The 18,365-nt window shown below is 44.3% G+C and overlaps 1 protein-coding gene across 4 annotated transcripts in view; it reads left to right on the top strand.

The window, feature by feature from the left end:
* Window positions 1-250: 250 nt before the first annotated feature.
* ptpn13 (protein tyrosine phosphatase non-receptor type 13) overlaps window positions 251-18,365 on the top strand; it is a 64,682-nt gene continuing 46,567 nt past the window's right edge. For 3 of the 4 annotated variants that reach the window (XM_060038108.1, XM_060038107.1, XM_060038105.1), the window contains exons 1-6: window positions 251-651; window positions 5,469-5,588; window positions 12,466-12,632; window positions 14,584-14,649; window positions 15,564-15,749; window positions 17,109-17,196. In XM_060038108.1, the coding sequence (XP_059894091.1) occupies window positions 5,474-5,588; window positions 12,466-12,632; window positions 14,584-14,649; window positions 15,564-15,749; window positions 17,109-17,196 (622 nt within the window). In that variant the 5' untranslated portion in view covers window positions 251-651; window positions 5,469-5,473. Of the gene's footprint in view, window positions 652-3,544; window positions 3,682-5,468; window positions 5,589-12,465; window positions 12,633-14,583; window positions 14,650-15,563; window positions 15,750-17,108; window positions 17,197-18,365 lie in introns of those variants that run through there. The other variant, XM_060038106.1, reaches the window with a different exon arrangement.

The raw sequence follows: 18,365 nt of genomic DNA, 5'->3' as shown, positions 1-18,365 counted from the left end.
TGTGCTTTTAAGCATCCTTCACTTAGGTCTACACACGTGACAGCCAAGCGCGACACTTGAAATCAACTGAAATATGTGTGTTATGTTATCCTGCCTCTATTATCAATAATGGACCACTTGAATATTTTCCTCCCAGTTGTGTGTTACTATAGTGACGACTCTCAGCCCTGTGACGGGCCGCCAGCCGGCAGCCAATAAGCGGCGGGCGCCGGGTGTCTGGTTCCTCCCCGGTCAGCCCACGCTATGTGGGCAGAGGGAGGAGGAGGGGTTAAACAGCTCTCTGTACGGCAACACGAAAAAATGGTAACTTGGCCGCCACGGATAGAAAAGGGAAGGCTGAAATAGTGCCCAGTGCGGCTTTAAGTGAACCTTTCCAAGAACAATTATACACGTTACTGCTCGCGTCGACACACACTCACACGTTACCGCTGGGTGGAGGGCTAACACGTCGCCTCGAGTAGGGGGGTTTGTACCCTGGTTGTTGGGGAGAAAAAGGTAAACCTGTTGCTGCTCCGCACAGAGCTCCTCCAACTCTCAAGATGTTGCATTGTGGATGGGATGGCGTTGGGGCTCGTCGGTCTGCCCGCTCCTGAGCCTGTTCGGAGTACGAGCCGCTCTTCCTCCAGCTCGTTTCTGACCTACCCTGCCCCGGTGAGTCTCCTTCGGAACCCTCAAAAAGTCCATTCGTCCGGGTAGAAAGTTTCTGAACTGCCGACGAACTGAACCAGCTTTGAGAACAGGCGCTGATAGTGCAGGTCGCACGTATCGGTCATGTTTCTGTCCAGTCCACTGAGTATACATTGGAGATGGGTTTTTGGAACACATTAACGGGTTGATGTTGTCACTGTCACTTTGCGTTTCTGCATAAGAATAGATGTTAACTTAACCTGTGTTTTTTTTTAAATACCGTACGGGAGCTCACACAACTTGATGTAGGACGAGAAAGATCTCACTACAAGTGTGTCCGCTACGCTAGTTTAAAAAAATCGATTTGACTTGGAAATATAAAAGCAGTGGAAAGAAATAGATTTGTTTTCGTGTCGAATTGTTATAACTTCAGTGACGCACAGTCTTGGCATTATCTTGAATATGGGCGGACGGTTTGAATATGAAGACCAATCGTGCCTGCGCCTTCCCAACTCCCCAAACCAAGGCCTGCTAGTCCCAACACATACCCGTCCCACTGTGAGATTGTATCAATCCTGCAGGGAGATCATTAGGATATCTCTCTTCCTCTACCATGACAGATAGTGTACACATGTAAAAACATTTCTAATTAACCATCCAAACTGAAGGTTGCAAGGGAGAATGTATAAAGGTTTAGGACTACTTTATAAGAAGGCTCTTCCAAAGCACCTCCCCCCACCTGCTTCATGAAGGACCACTTGCAGAGGTACTGCAAAATAATCGCTGGCATTCGGCCCTGAGATATCTGGCAAGTGTGAAGGGAGGATGTGAGGGGGAGAAATATAAAAATATTGACCTCATCTCCAACGTGTGTGTGTGTGTGTGTGTGTGTGTGTGTGTGTGTGTGTGTGTGTGTGTGTGTGTGTGTGTGTGTGTGTGTGTGTGTGTGTGTGTGTGTGTGTGTGTGTGTGTGTGTGTGTGTGTGTGTGTGTGTGTGTGCGCGCGCGCGCTTGTTTGGAAAGGGCCGGGTTTTAGACGGACTGACTGGGTGGGGTGTGGTTTAGTAAGAGCATGCTCTGCATGTCACGGTACCCATAGCAACCCTATGATTAGCAGGAATGGGACGGATGAGGTTGAGGGAGACCAAAATTAGGATCCAGGGCCCTCTGTCCTCGTAGCGGGAGTTGATAATCACCGGCCTGGTGGCCTCAGTGGCCCTGGAAAACATTAATAGGCAGAGAGTAGTGGCTTGGTCGTCAGCGGAGGAACAATTATGGAGCCTGCGTAAGGCGTCCACTTTTTTATTTTAATTTGATTTAACCCTAATTTTACCAGGTAGGCCCACTAGAATGTAATTTAGAATTCAATTAGAAAATATTTTCCAAGAGGGCCAAGAGCAGTATAAAACAACATTCACCAAAAACTAAAACAGACAGGAACAGGCATAACCACTATCCTCTGAATAAGTTCCAGTTACATTTGATGCAAAGGCATCAACACCGTGGCTCTCCCTATCCTTTAGGATTGATATCAATTTATGATATTGGTCCCAGTGATTCTTGCTGGCATGTCTATCAAGGTTGATGGTGTGAATCATGGAACACTTTGACTCACTTTGAAATGAGCCACTCGGGTAGCCTGGGTATGAAAAGTTATTTTTGTTTACTGTTAACTTGACTCCAGTCCTTGCATGCATCTACCTGCACTGTCTGCAGCATAACTGTTTTGCATATTGCAACTTGTTCACAGGTGCCATTATATTACTCTAATAATAGATACCGGTCCACGTTTTGGCATGTTAATGTTGCATAAGTTGTTGTTTCACATGAATGACCTGAAGAAGGTTTTCTACTTCGTTGATGGTTTAGGCTATTTCTGGTGTCAATGTTTCTGGTTATAATGTTGAAAAAACAGACAGAAGAAAAGTTGTCTAATCTACTGTCAACTTTGAGACCTTATGTAGAAATATAACAAAATTGGTGTGTAATGCCATAATGCCAAACATCTTATTTTAGTTTTCTTCCAGTCTTGCAGCAGTTTTTGGGTTGAAATTATCTGCTGTCCTTAAAAGCTTTTCTAATCTCTCAATGTTTTACACCAAATCAAGCTGGCAAATCAACCTTTTTATTGGTTTTTCTCTCAGAGATTTGCTAAACGGGAGAATATTTTCTCTGGGGCTTGTTTTGAAAACCCATTACGGGGCTTAAAGCCATGTCACAGAGAGGGAGGGGAGAGAAGCAGGTCTCACCTAAGCACCCAGTAAAGCACGCTATCACGTTTCCTGGATTATTTTCTTAAAAATCCTTGTGACTGGAGCCAGGCCGTAACTCTGCACAGCATCAGAAAGAGTAACAGGCTTTGTGTTTGTGTTTTGGTTTGTGTGTGCTGTAGCGGGGGAATATCACGGAATACCTCACAAACAAACATCCCCCCGCAGGTTTTGAATAAAAGACGGTGGGTTTTGTGGTGGCGTTGATGTTGTGGTGGAGTGGTGGTGGTGATGAAGGCTGTCTGATCTCACTGTTTTGGGCCACTGCCCCCCTAATCCCCCCCCTCCATAATGAGCCAAGACCCCCGGGCCAATGGGAGAGGGGCTGGCCTCCGCTCGCAGCATCCGTGTGGATAAAAAACATTCCACTGTACGTCCCTGTCGAAATAACAAGGGGTGGGGCGAAAAACAATCGGCCTCCACAGAGCCCACTTTACCAGGTTTTAGTGAGTTAGGGGCAGAATAGGGTAGTAACCCACTTTCCCCCCTCCTTTTGCCTCGCGCACCTCCCCGTTAACCGGAATAGTAAACGTGCATTCCTGCATAAACATGGCTGCAGTGATTACTCATTAACGGCTCGCCAAACAGATGCTCATTTGAACAATGTTGCCCCACATCCATCCCTGAGATACGTACATAGTCCTGGCCCCTTTCAGTCCGAGGCTTCGGAGTCAAACATGATGTTGGTTGCTTTGTTCAGTGCTCAATTACTTTGGCCTGGATTTTAGCGCATACACAGATACACCTACTGAATATAGGCTACATACGGGCCCCAACTGGAGTGGGTGAGTGCTTTGGAAACAGGCTTTTAGTTTTGGAGTTGGGACATGAATTATTTTGTTTATGTGAAAGGCAAGGTGTTCTGATTGGTTAAGTTAATTTGGGGGCTGCATTGTTTCCGGTTGCAAACTAGGTTACTTGATGGCATTCCATCTGGATTATCCAAACAGGATGTACGTTTACAACTTGCTTTTCTCAGCCCATAACCTGTTTAAGATTAATACAGGTTTTGGGGATGTTTTTGTTAAGTTAATGATGAAACCAAAGTGGGCGTCCAGTTAATCAAGGGCTTTTGCAGGTTGTTCCTTCTATGGAAAATGTTGTGTTGCTCTTTCAACATCTGCTGGTGCTTTCCCATAGAAGCAATGCAAGGAATGTTGAAAGTTGAATAAGCTTGATTGCATTTCTATTCATTAAGTTCCAACGTTCTTGATGTTGCATGAAGTATTTTTACTTAAATTACCTCTGAAATCATATATTGATGCAACAAGTTTTTTGGTCTTAACTCTTTAAAAATACCAATCTTATTTTTAGCAGTAATTAAAGAAAAACGGTGACATGTTCTAAATCCTATTTCGTTGTATTATTGTAGTCAAGCTTATTGAACTGTTAAACTAGCTTGCCAACGGAGGCCCCACACAGGAAATTGACCCAATTCAGAGGACACACATGAAAACTTTGCACAAATTCAAAGCAAACAAACTGAATGGAAATGACAGGCTTTACTGAACGCCAACCAAAAGAAGTATGAAGTGCGGGTAAACAACTTAATCTTTACAGCCATGTTCAATCCTGCCTTTTTCAACATAAACGATGGCACATTATCTATTTCAATCATTGTAAGCTCGATAATTGAGATTCAGGGAAACCAACCCTTTACCTGATGAGGTTTTTGGAGAGGAGATAGGTTCATGCCGACTCATGACAGGAGCTCTTGGACAAACAGCATGATGATGTGTAAAGTAGGCCTTAGCCATGTATAAAGCATGAGTAAGCACTGTGTGTACACCTGTTCTTGACAGGCCAACAAAAGGGAGATTGGTTTGTTGAGGAAGTTGATTCTTGTGTGTGTTAATTTGTTTGCCCAGTGATAAGAAGACAATTCAAACAGTGTTTTCTTTCTTAGATTTATGTTTTCATTTCTGAATGGATAAAAATTTGTATTTTGTGCTGTACTTGACCTGTAATTGCGTATAATTGAGTATTTGGGATTTTTTAAATCTGTAGAAGTCAACAGAAACCAATTATATTAAGCAAATGAGCTTTTCTCTTCCACTTTGTAAATTATATTATTCATGAGCAGATGTTAAACACTACTAATGAACAGCCATGAGGGCTTTTGCTTTGACAGAGTTGTGTGGTTACCTGGTGTCGTGGTTGCTATGTGATACCACATGGTTCAGCATATGTTCCACCCCTCCATGACTGCCTGAACCTAGCAGGAGTGGCTAGACCTCCCAGACGTGGCTACTAACTAATTCATCATTTATCAACACTATTATGTGTGTTTTTGCAGCTCGATTGCCCTTGTTTTAAGAACATATACCACTGTACTGAATATATCTTATATATATTATACTGCACATTTGATAATAAAAGTTGGACAAGAGAGGGTAGATACTAGATAGTAAATAATTGTCCTAAAATTCATTTGATCAGGCAAAGGGGCACAGAACATAGACGCAACACAAGACGTAATAACACAACACCAGATACCTGAGTTGAGGATATGCATACTTCTGTCCCATGCCACCTCCTAACCCAGTCTCCCTTCCCCCCCTCGCTGTCCCAGGGAAGATGCATGTGTCCCTGGCCGAGGCCCTGGAGGTCCGCGGGGGCCCGCTCCAGGAGGACGAGGTCTGGGCAGTGCTCAGCCAGAGCGCAGAGAGCCTCCACGAGCTCTTCCACAAAGGTAGGAATGTGCCGAGTCAAAGTTACAGCACACACGCATCATTTGGGAATGTCTAGTTCAACGGATAGAGCATGAAATCACGGCTGTGGTTTCATGTGGGGTTCGATCCCAATTGGGAACCGACCATGGTAAGAATGTATTGTATGCACTCACTAGTCACAGTATAGTAAGAAGCTGAAGATAAAAGCGTCCACCAAATGGCATACATATATAATTTCATTGTTGGATATTCTTTTCTCTACCCACGCTTTTTTGGTATCAGAAACAGATGTGTATTTCTTTTTGCCAAAGCAATTCATCTCGGTGAAGGTTTCGGCATTCCTTCAGTGATTGATAAATATAAATGATATAAAATATTACAATTACCTCGTTAACGCCAGTGCATTAGTCGTGACCTCTGTCCATGTTGTTGTCAGAGTTCAGAAGGCTACTAAGGAAACCTCTCTGCATCAGTGGCAGCGATATCCCTCAGGTCACCACCAGGAACATCCGTCACTAGGCAATATGCCCGCCTGCCACGCAATTAATTAAAGGCATTTAGTTCTGGACGAGTACTAGAACAAATAGTACAACTTCTGCTTCGTCCCTGAACTATGCCAATATGTTGACTTGCAGCTTTGTGAATTGTTAAAAAGTATGTTGTAAAATCAATGTCCTACCAGTGGCAAGCTTTGCTTGGTCGGTTCAATCAGTCAGGATGTTTTTTAATTTGTTTGATTAACCTGTGTCTCTGAAATCCGCCTCTTAAATTATATTTCCATACAGCTCAGGGAGGCTGAGTCGGCAAACGAGCTTCCTAACTGGATCAGTAGTTTTGTCCAAGTTTTTAAGTACTTGTACTCTGGTTACTTCCGTTTGTGTCGTTGTGTGCATATATTAACTTTTTCTTGAAGAAATTGCTTCTAGCTTTTAAAGTGGTTTTGAAATATGAAAAAGTCGGCGCATTAAGTGAACCATCGTTAAAAGTTCAAATTAACATTGCATTTTAGCTGCCGTCGCAGGCTACGAAAATGTAAAAAAAAGTATTTAAAAAGTGTTTAAATGTGTCAGAAGTTTGCCATGTCTCAATAGTATCCAGTCTAACTGAGGATGAATGGACTGAAACTATACAAAAATACCTCTTTACATCCTATTATGCATCCTATTCTTAAAGCTCATGCTGTATGTGTGTAGTCTTTGCATAGATATCTAGATATTTTTCTTTTTTCTTTCTTTTTATTTCCCCATTAACTTGTTTGCAAACATTACAGTGTAGTTTTGTCAATTTGTCAGGCAAGCCTAGGACCATAATGGTGCAATAGACCCAAGACAAAAGCGCCTTTATCGTCGACAGGAAGATGTGTTTTTTTCATTGAAACGGTTCAAAAGGCTAAAAGCCAATGTCTTTTCAGGTCTTAATCTGTGCAGAGCAGCCTTCTAAAACACACATACACACACACAAACGCGCACACGCACGCAGGCACACACACGCACACACACAGTGGAATTAATACATTTCACCCACACACACTCGCCTAACTAACCATTCACTGAGTGTGGTGACTTATTGCTTTTGTTAACTGATTTTTACGTTTTCTCTCTTGTTATTGACGATAAAGGACCAGCACCGATGAGGCACTTTGGGGCTATCTCACTATCCTTACGGAGTCATTCTGAATAGAGCAGATATGTGCTTATTCTTCAGTTTGTATCATCTATGGTCAGTGAGACCGTCATCCTTGGAAGGAAAATAAAAGAACTGTGAAGCCATAAAGTCATAAATCATTTCTTGTGTTTTGGTGCACATGCAGTTGTCTCTGCTGTATGTCTTTTAACACGGCAGCAAAAAAAATCCCATTTGAGAGATGGAAGAGGTTGAGTGGCTTGCTGAAATGTGAATCAAGATTTTGTCGGCCTTCCGTTTTGAGGGAAGTGCTGCTCTGAATAGTCTGCTAATCCTGGCCTTGCTGGAGAATGTGCAGACTTCTTGACTTTGGGCTCTTTAGGATATTTTCGTTTTTACAAATTGCAGTCATGCTCAAGTGTTAAAGTACAGCCAAACGGTCTTTTAAATTCCCCACCCTTCTGAACGTCATTTGTTAACCGTGCATCAAAGCCTAATTATCTTCAAATATGTGGGAGCCAATGTGATATTTGTCTGTGCCAAAACAGTTCAAATTATATTAATCCCATGGTTCCTTGAAATAGGCAAATTCCCATGGGGAGTTTAGAAGTATTATGTCTTTGTCTTATTATGTAGTATTGGTCTATTATGTCAATTACACTATCAAAGTAGAAAGCTAACCAATAGCTAGCCATCATGCTCATTTGCAGTTGTGTGCCATTTTAACTTCTAGCTGTATTCTGAGCGCCAAAAGATCAGGATGTAGGCGTATTGTCCCAAGTGTGATTGGCTCTGTTCCGCCGACAGGAAATAAAGTGGACTCTCTTTCATGAAACGTGTTCTGTAAAAACCATCCTCTCTCTGGCGTCACGGCCATTGCTTCAGCGTCACCCCGTTCATGGGATCACACAAAGATCTATTATATGGGACGGCGCTAAGGGCAAACGACTGTGGAGTTCAGCGTTGGGGAATGCGTTTGTGAGTGCAGGCGAAATGTATCGAGGCAGTGATTCCTGAGGATTTTGCCATGATTATTTGCATGCAGGACGCGTCGCAGGGGTTCCTGTTACTGCACGGGTCAGCAGAAATATTTCCATATCGTAGTTGTATAGAACAATAACAATTGAATTGCTTCTCAGGAGTTTAGTGTTGGTAAACGCTGAGGAAGGCTGTTGCACCGTCTGAGGTGCAACAGCGGATATGACTCAATATCATAATGGATTAAATGGCAATATGTTTTGCTGCCTTGCTGCCAAAACGCCATCCATATTTCATGGACATCGACAGTTATTAACTTAGGGCGTTCATTTTGGCTATGCAAAGGTGAAAATCCTTGTGTTGCAGTCTCTCTCAAGAGGCATTTAAACACATCATCTTTTAAAACCCAGCGTGACCTTTTTTCTTTCTGTATCATCATGAACTCATGAGTCGGCTCTTTTTGCATGTTTGGGGTGGGCCGGTGTAGATTTCCCCTTATGTGTACCACATCATGACAGTATTAGACTGGTTGTTCAAACAACCAGACCACTCGTGGTACAGTCATGCATCATGTGTAAACAGCGGTGGTTAACTGCAGTGTTTGTTCAAGGGCGATTTGTTACGTGTATGGGTTTAATTCAGCTGGAGGAATTCCATGTCTTTTTTTTATTTTTCAGCTGAAGTCATGTCAGGTTCACGAACAGCTAACCCAATGGTCTTTGGAGCGGAGTTTCCCGCTGGCTGAGTTCTCATTGGCCCTGCTAAAACGCCAATCATTATCCTCATACCGATCTTCCTACTTCCTAAGCTGTCTCCGGAGAGCTTTGATAGTGATTTGTCCAAGGAGGTTGCACCTCACAACCAACAGACCGGAAGTTGTTATGGATTTTTTGACTATATTTAGATGTGTGTGTAACAAATGACGTCACCTCTTTCTCAAAATCAAACAAGGACAAAATTGATATTTATTTATTATTTATTTTATGAATATTTAATAAATTTCAGGATGCACAGATTGTATGCATGTCAGATACGATTCCCTAGTTATAATGGCCCTCTTTAAAGGAAAAAAAACAAATAGTCGAACACCATTTTGCGGCCCTGCTGATGAAACACACAAATGTATTTATGTTCCCACGTTACCTCAACGCTGTGTACCGCTTTGAAGAAACGTATGTTCTCCTTCCAACAGTGCTGTGCTTGTTTTTTGAAGAAAGCTGCACTCGTCACGAGAAAGCAACATGTTTTGTTCAATCTCGATGCGGCTCAAATGTGTTATTGTGTCTTCGTTCAGGGTATCTCAGGCAGCAGCAGCTAAAGCTCCCGGCTAGCTAGCCATCGCCTCGGTTGCCCCCCTCCTGTCTGTGTATGAATGTTTTTATGCGTCAATGGGTAATTGTAAGGTATTGATTGCCCACAGGCTTTGAAAGGCTGTAGTAGTCACTGGTTACAAGGATGTATGCTCCAGGCCTACTTGGATGGTAGGGGTTAGGTCATGTTCTTTCTTTTAAGGAATGGATTTGTGTACCTTTTAGATTGACGGAACAGAGTGTAAAAGGCTAAGGTGTCCTGTTATCTTAAAATAACACACACCCTTGGAACTTTATTTGAGGATTGCAACAACGTACTTTAACCTGATTGGTCAATAAAGAGAGTGTGTGTGTGTGTGTGTGTGTGTGTGTGTGTGTGTGTGTGTGTGTGTGTGTGTGTGTGTGTGTGTGTGTGTGTGTGTGTGCACGTTCAGAACATAACATTTCTGACACAGGTGGCAATAATTTACTACGGTATATGTCAATGGACTATTGTTTTGTCCCCGGTCAATAGTTAACAACAGCGTATGGTACAAGTAGCAAGCCTTTTTTGGTATCCTTACTGTACGTCCACACCAGGAGCGACCAAAGCGTCAAAGACGCTTTGGTCGCTGCGAATTTTCGCTGCGAATTTTTCTGTTCGCTTTGGTCGCTCAAGTCGCTCATGACGTACAATTCAATTATGCAGACGCATTTAAAGGAGCCGTATGCGTTTAGTAGGCCCTACAGACAGCCATATCAAATATTGAACTCTCCCATACACCTTGGCCATATTGCCGAGACGGTTTTGCTTGTTCGATAAAGTGCTTCGACAACAAGTAGGACAGTGATTCCCCCCAATATAAAAATCCTAAAATGTAGGCTAATTACAACCGAGAACAAAAAACCCTGCGTGCTGTAGTAGTTGAAATATGTTTCACTGATCTGGATCTTCAAATCATGATCTGCACTCATTCGTCGCATTCAAAACAAATAGACGTTAGCGCACATGGCTAATTTGCATACGTGCACAGGACTGGTTGGCTCCGCAAGGCAAATAATGGAACATATCTATCTATCTAGGTCTTTCTGTCTATCTATCTATCAACGCGTGTCTAGTTTTAATGTGATGTATTGTGTGTATGTCCAGTCAGACTTGTTCTGTGTGGTCTTGTAGGCTACTGTCCTGTGTGGGACGAACCACCTAAATGGATTCCCGACGATTTGTGTCGTTTGGTATTAATAAAGACTTGACTATCTATCTATCTAGACTATTTAATTAAAAATTATTCACCTCAGGCTCCGTGAATAGTGGGGAATAGAGGGATAAAAGACAAGAGATATATCCCTTGTCATTTATCCCTCGTCTTGTCGATTAGTTTGTTTATGTGACGGTTTTGTTTAAAGCATGCTACACGCGATTGGTTGGTTAGATTGGTGGCATGTAGAGCAAATTATAATGATTCCCGCTTAAATACGAACGTTCTAGATGTAGCCTATAAATTCTCCCGCTTATCATCACTTGATATCCAAACCACTATGGCGTTTCGATCTCTGAACTGAAAAAGGGTGGGTTCGTACAACACCGGGTGCCCAGTTACAGCCGCGATTAATACGTCAGCCGACATTTTGTTCAGTGAGTGAATAAAGGTAGGTAGGAACCAAAGTGCCTGCCGATGTTCCCTGGGATCCACGCAAGCGAAGAGCGTCTACATTCCGATTGGCTGTCAGTGTTTGGTCGCTGAAGCGAATAATAGTCATTTGCATAAAGTTACAAAGTTTTCAACTTCTTTTTGACGCTCTGGTCGCTCAACTTTGGCCGCTGGTAGCGTTGGTCGCTTTGGTCGCTTTGGTCGCTCTTGCCCATAGAAAGTGAATGACTTCCGGCGATTTGGTCGCTCAATTCGCTTCTGGTGTGGACGGACAGTTACAGTTATTTTCTGGGTACGAAAGACAACTGGTCGGTAGATTGGATTCTAGGTTTTGCTCTGTGTTTGATATAATGGGTCCCAATGGAGGAGGCTGCGATCCGGGCCAAGGGGCCAATCTACTTTGTTCACGCTCAAAGCCCATTGGGCTTTAAACACAAACATTGACGGAGCAACGCAGACAATATGTGCAAAAATAACTTTTGCAGACTTTTGTGTCATCCTTTTAACTTGTTTTCAAGAGTTAGAAGTTATGAAAACCGGGCTGTTTTGACCTCCTGTCTTATAATAATTGTATAGTTTTGGTAGACTTATAATAAACTACGGAGCCTTGGATATAAATTGTATTCACAATAATGTAATTCTAATTCAATATAGCCTACCACTCAAAAACACAATATGTCACTGAATATGTCCCTCCTGCCCACGAAAATAATGGATTAAGCAGCTTTTTTTCTCCCTAATGATAGTAAGGCCCCGTCCACACGAAGCCGATATCATGGCGAAACCGCAAAGGTCTTGTACGGTTCGGCCTTCCGTCCACACGAAGCCGGCGAATCCGCTGACCGAAACCGCAAACTTCTGAAACCACCCTCGGAGGTGGTTTCAAATCTACCCGGTTTCGTTTTGGATTCGTGTGGACGCCTGAAACCGACTGAAACCGTAAACCGTGACGTCATCGCCCCACCCCTCGACCCTCTAGCCAATGACTGTTAAGCCCGCGGAGTCTCAGAACTCACAACAACAAGGATTTCTGTAGCAGAAGCAGCGCCCCTTATGGGCCTGGAATGTGTACTACAGCGTTTCTACAGATCTACCCGGTTTCGCTTGGCTTCGTCTTTACGGAGATACTGCGAAACCGGATAGATCGAAACCGTAACGGTTTCGCCTGTTTCGGCTTCGTGTGGACGGGGCCTAATACAGTGCCTGTGGATAAGTGCATAAAAACCAACCGACCAAAACTTGAAAGCCCTACATCATAATGTCATGTTAATATTTCCATCACAACTAGTCCAAAATGCTGCGGTGTCGTCGTTCCCCGTGTGTGCTGGTGTTCACATCCTCTCTGTTGTCCTCAGACCCCTCAGCCATGGGCTTCATCATCTCCCCCTGGTCCCTGCTGCTCATGCCCTCGGGGAACATCTCCTTCACCGATGAGAACGTCACCCAGCAGGACCTGAGGGCCTTCACGGCCCCCGAGGTCCTTGAGGGGATCCCCTTGGCCTCCGTCTCGGACATAGAGAAGGTAGGAGGAGCCTTGCTTTTATTTTGGAGTGGGGACTTCTATTGTGGAAATCCAATATGGTGGCTTAAGTATAGCTTGTGGTGGTCGTTTTCACTGTGTGTGCACTACTGATACTTGCAAGACAGAAACAAGAGGATTTGAGAGAGGGTCGGCTCACATACATCGAAATAAAGTCTTATTTGATGCCTTCTTGAGTGACACACGTTCTAAAATCCAAACTTGGAGGGTTTCCAGCAAATTTGAGTGTAATACTTGGTAATCTTCCGGTGAAAACAGTGTTATTGCTATTTTCAATAGATTCAGAAAACGGTTGAAAACAGAAGATAAAGTTAGTTCTGATAGTCTAAATCTTATAGAATATTTGGCAAATAAATTCACATTCATGAGTTTATCCATGAGTCCCTGTCCACTGCTTGACAAGAAAGGAAGAAAATTTGACAACTTTGCACCATGTTGCAGCATAAAATGACAAATAAAAAGTTGTATTAAAACTGACATCAAATAAAATATAACGAGATCACCTGTTGACGCACGCACGCAGGCACACGCTCACACACTCGGCTTCTTTTTCAAACAGCACTTTAATAACGGCGGATTAACACGTTTTATCACCAGCTTCCTGTCTGGGCCGCTCTCTGAAGAAACATTGTGCCGAGTCAGCTCTCTCCGGGGGTAGCCTCCATTAACCCAGTTACTTTCCTCTGTGTACAAAACACGCCGTCTCATTATGCTCCATCTTTTTTTGTTAATATCTCAGAGCTGGGATCACGAAAAAATACCTTTTAACTTGGGGTGTGTTAACAGCTGGCTTGGGTGTAAGGAGCATTCAAAAGGCTTTTGATTACCACCACTGCTAGAAAGGAAAAAACGATACAGTAAAAAAAAAGCAAGTTTGCCCTTTAAATCTGTGTCAAGCCCTCCTTTTTTTTTAAGTGAAAAACCTTGAAGGCCGTGTTGCATTCCCTGGCAGTCCCCTGAATTATTCTTTCCTCCACCGAGCCCCGCACGGCAGGGGAAAGGGCTCGGCCTCCCAGAGCTCGGGACAGAGGAAAGAAAAGTGGGAGGGAGAGTCGCTCCACGCAGAAGGGCCTTTTGTCTCCGTTTCCAGAGAAGAATGAATTCAAAATGTTTTATTGCGCCCCCGTTACCGAGACATAGTCTACTTTTCACTTTCGAGGGGTATTTCGGAGAAGGCCGGGGTAGTGTGGACAAGTGGTGTTTTATGACTCAATGCTTCTCAGAATGTCTCTGGTGGTGTTCGCCTGACTGAGGCACACCTGTTTCCAACTGCCATGGAACCAAACAAAACCAAAATGTTCCTTTTATTTTAGAACATGTACCCTCATGTGTTTATTTATACCACACATCAAGATGACGCACATGAAAGTCATTATTGAAGCATAGCAAGATTTCCAAGAGCTTTGTAAAAAGTGCCCTCCCAAGAGCTCTTGTAAATGGTCAATTGGCTGCATTTATGTAGAGCTTTTCTGAACTGTGGGCACTCAAAGCAGTCACAATATTTCCTAACATTCACCCATTCATGCACACATTCACACACCAACGGCGGTGTCAGCCATGCAAGGCGACAGCCAGCTCGTCGGGAGCAGTTTGGTTAGGTGTCCTCTTGCTCAAGGACACTTCGATACTCGAAGTGGAGCCGGGGATCAATCTAGCAACCTTCCGGTAACCAGCCAACCCGCTCTACCTCCTGAGCCACATGCCACCCAAGTAGTCAATCTTTTAGTCTACTTGGAGTCCATTTTCCTTTTCATGTTAAAAAACCCAACCCCCAAACAGGAGTGTCCATATTGGAACACGGTGGAGTGACCGGACTGGAGATACACGCGTTGGTCCTTGTTAAATGTTTCTGCATGCGTCTCACATGGTCAAGGGATTGAGCGGGGCGATAAAGCGGTGCTGACGGGCGTCTGTGTGCTGCTGTTTTCCACAGATGCACATGTACTCACTGGGGATGACCCTGTTCTGGGGAGCGGACTACCAGATCCCCCACAGCCAGGTGAGCCCGCCGCAAACACAGGCCTCAGCTCACGCTCCTCTCTGGAAAATGAAGTTGTACTCCTACACACACCATGTGGTTTTATGATGACATGTATGGAACAGGTTTTGCATGTGCTTACGGCCTACTGATTGATTGATAAAAGCTAAACAAATGGGAGGACATTATTTGCCTTCCAACCCACACATATTTTTTACGATCGAGTCATTTAGCAGATGCTTTGACCCAAAACGACTCGCTGTGAGTGTGAATACAGATTCATTATCATTAAGGAGCAAGTAAGGGTTGGGTTTCCTGCTCAAAGATACCCAAAGCAAGGCCTCAGACATTGGGAATCAAACCCAGAACTTTTAGGCTGGGCGTCAAACCACTAAATACGACTCAACTATCTTGCCCGCTGCTGCAGTTCTACCTACATTAATCAGCAGGAACATCGGTTCCAACTAGGGATGCACCGAATATTGGGCCCCGAAAATGGCCCAAAACATAATTTTCGGTTTCGGCCGAAGGAGTAAAAAGGCCAAAAAAAATACACAAAAAAATGTTTTACTCATTTATTTAAAGGTACATTGTTCTTAAATTCTTGCTATAAGGTCTGCTGGAATGTTAGAAAACGTTCAGTATTAAATATTTTGTAAAAAAATTTGAATTGATTTTTTTTATTGAAAAGCAAGACACAAAAGTTGATTAAGGACATTTAATTGTTTGATTTATGCAATGGTGAAAAATTTAAGCAAAATGAATGAAAAACAGCAAAAGCCACATTCGGTATTCGGTTTCGGCTTTCGGCCAACTGTTTCAGTATATTTGGTTTCGGTTTCGGCCAAGAATTTTCATTTCGGTGCATCCCTAGTTCCAACATGTATCAGTATCATTATAATCGTTGAAATGGATTTCCTCTGGACGTCCTGCAGCCCATGAAGCTGGGCGAGCACCTCAACAGCCTGCTCCTCAACATGTGTGACGACATCACGCTCAGCCGCATGTCGGTGCGCACCGTGCTGGACATCTGCAGCAAGCACATCCGCAACTCGTCCTGCGAGCCGCCCTTCGCCTACGTCAGGAAGCTGGTCCGCCTGGTGCTCGGCAGCCTCTCCCAGGTACGCCCCCCCCCGCTGTGTGTGCGTCCGTGCGTTGTGTGTGTGTGTCCACACGTCCACGCGTTGGGTGTGTGTCCGTGCGTTGGGTGTGTGTCCGTGCGTTGGGTGTGTGTCCGTGCGTTGGGTGTGTGTCCGTGCGTTGGGTGTGTGTCCGTGGCGTGCGTTGGGTGTGTGTCCGTGCGTTGGGTGTGTGTCCGTGCGTTGTGTGTGTGTGTCCGTGCGTTGGGTATGCGTCCGTGCGCTGGGTGTGCGTCCGTGCGTTGTGTGTGCGTCCGTGCGTTGTGTGTGCGTCCGTGCGTTGTGTGTGCATCCGGGAGTTGTGTGTTAGCCCGCGCATTGTTCATGTGTGTCCGTGCGTTGGCTGGGTGTCTGCGGGCTGTGTGTGCGTCTGTGCCTTGTGTGTGCGTCTGTGCCTTGTGTGTGTGTCCGTGAGTTGTGTTGGCGTCCGCGAGTTGTGTGTGCGTCCACGCGTTGTGTGCGCGTCCACGAGTTGTGGTTGTGTCTCTGTGTGTGTGTGTGTCTGTGCCTTGTGTGTGTGTGTGTGTGTGTGTCTTTGCCTTGTGTGTGTGTCTGTGCCTTGTGTGTGCATCCGCGCATTGTGTGTGCGTGTCCGTGTTGTGTGTTTCAGCCGCTTGTTGTGTTGAACATGCAAGTTGTTCGTAAGCCCTCGAGTTGTGTGTACGGCCCGCACCGGTCAACACACCTGCAGAGCACGTTGTGTTATGATGTTTCACAATCGCCCTGATGAGTTTCGTCTGTTTATAGTTTTTGTTTCTGTGGAAACTTGTGTGTGGATTCCTGGGTAATGTGTGTATCAAAGCTGGTGGTTTTTAAAGCACGCGATTCAAAAATTCCTAAAATAAAATTGTTTTAAAATTCCTAAAATAAAAAAGTACTTTGATTGTTTTTGTTGAATTTTAAAGTTGCCGTCGGCAAGAATTGAGAGTTGTAACGGGAGGGCGCAGAATAAGGCTGAAGGGGAGGATTGTGACACTAATCAACTCTAATACCTCTGCATTGAAAGTGTTGCAACTTTTTAATGCCTGTGAGAAATGGAAACACTCCGATATGAATATTTAGGATCTGGGCCCCGGTCTGTTAATGCTCTTCATTAGAGCTTCCAGCTAAAGTGAATAAGCCATCACACGCCCGGTCTAACCACAACAGACTGGGTTTGTATCAGACGGCAAGAACGGGCTGCTCACCTTAAACACGTGATCTAAAAAAGCTAAAGTTGAACTCCACTGTATTTTACAGCCGTAAGGGAGGAAGAAATCTACACTGGTCTTCACACTCCTGTTGCTCACCTTTCCTCTTCCTGTCTGATTGTGGTTGTCTGTCTGTCTGTCCCGGCGCTAGCTGGACGGCCTGCTGACGGACAGAGAGTCTCTGCCGGAGCGCAGCAAGGAGATCCGGGAGAGGCTGCGGGGGAAAGGTCTGCCCTCCGGTAAGAACACCTCCACCTGAGACCCTCCGGACCCCCGGGAACCCTGGGATGGGTTTGACCCGGATGGGGACAACTGGCCATGACCTTTCACTGCTTATGTCTCGCATTCAAACAATAACAAATATTATAATAGTAATGATAATAATAATGTTACTGGTAATAGTAATGATTATATTATAATTCATCATAAAACAATACTTTTTTATTTAGCACACTCAAGACTTTATATAGCACACCTCTCTCTGTCTCCCGTTCTCTCTCTCGTTTTTGTTTTAATACTTTTTAACAAGCACACTCAAGACTTTATACAACACACTCGAGACACTCAAAGACCCTTTACAAAGACATAAAATGCAAGAGCAAATGGCAAACAAAATATCTTGCTTTCCTACAGTCTCTGTAAAGTCCTGAAAGTCACATCCGATTTTGTGTACCATTTAGATAAAACAACATTAAACCTGCCCAATGCGCTGGAAGAGACATCACAAGATAGAGTGGCATTTCACACATCGGCCATCATACATGTCCACAATTAGTCATAGCTCTACCACAATGCTGAATGAGTATGAAAGAGAGTTCTCAGCTGACTCTCTTCATGTTAAAGCGAGGGCTTTCATTGGCCAACGGTGTGAACCGTAGTCAGGGTTCCAGAATGGGCGGTGGTTCCCTGGAACACCTTGTGAACTCTACAAGGCCGGATCCATCGCTGAGTGCATGTGGTCCTATTTATACGAGTTCAAGAGGATATTCACATGACGCTCGCCCTTTCTGCGAAGACAGTTTTCCTTGGAGAAACATTGGTTTGACAATTTTAAGAGAAAGCTTTTATCTGTGAGTACACGGAAGACGGCAGGGTCATGAAGGCTTCTAAATCGTCCAGCCGACGAGAGAGAGAGAGAGAGAGAGAGAGAGAGAGAGAGAGAGAGAGAGAGAGAGAGAGAGAGAGAGAGAGAGAGAGAGAGAGAGAGAGAGAGAGAGAGAGAGAGAGAGAGAGAGAGAGAGAGAGAGAGAGAGAGAGAGAGAGAGAGAGAGAGAGAGAGAGAGAGAGAGAGAGAGGAGAGAGAGAGAGAGAGAGAGAGAGAGAGAGCAAAAACATTCTGCCCTGCTTCACGTGGAAAAAAAAATACAAGTGAAACGGGTTCAATAAAAATATCTCTGAAAGCAGACAA

The sequence above is a fragment of the Gadus macrocephalus genome, chromosome 19 (genome assembly GCF_031168955.1).
Source record: "Gadus macrocephalus chromosome 19, ASM3116895v1".
In the NCBI taxonomy this organism is placed as follows: Eukaryota; Metazoa; Chordata; class Actinopteri; order Gadiformes; family Gadidae; genus Gadus; species Gadus macrocephalus.
The sequence above is the reverse complement of the archived record's forward strand: the minus strand, read 5'-3'. Positions and strand labels throughout refer to the sequence as shown.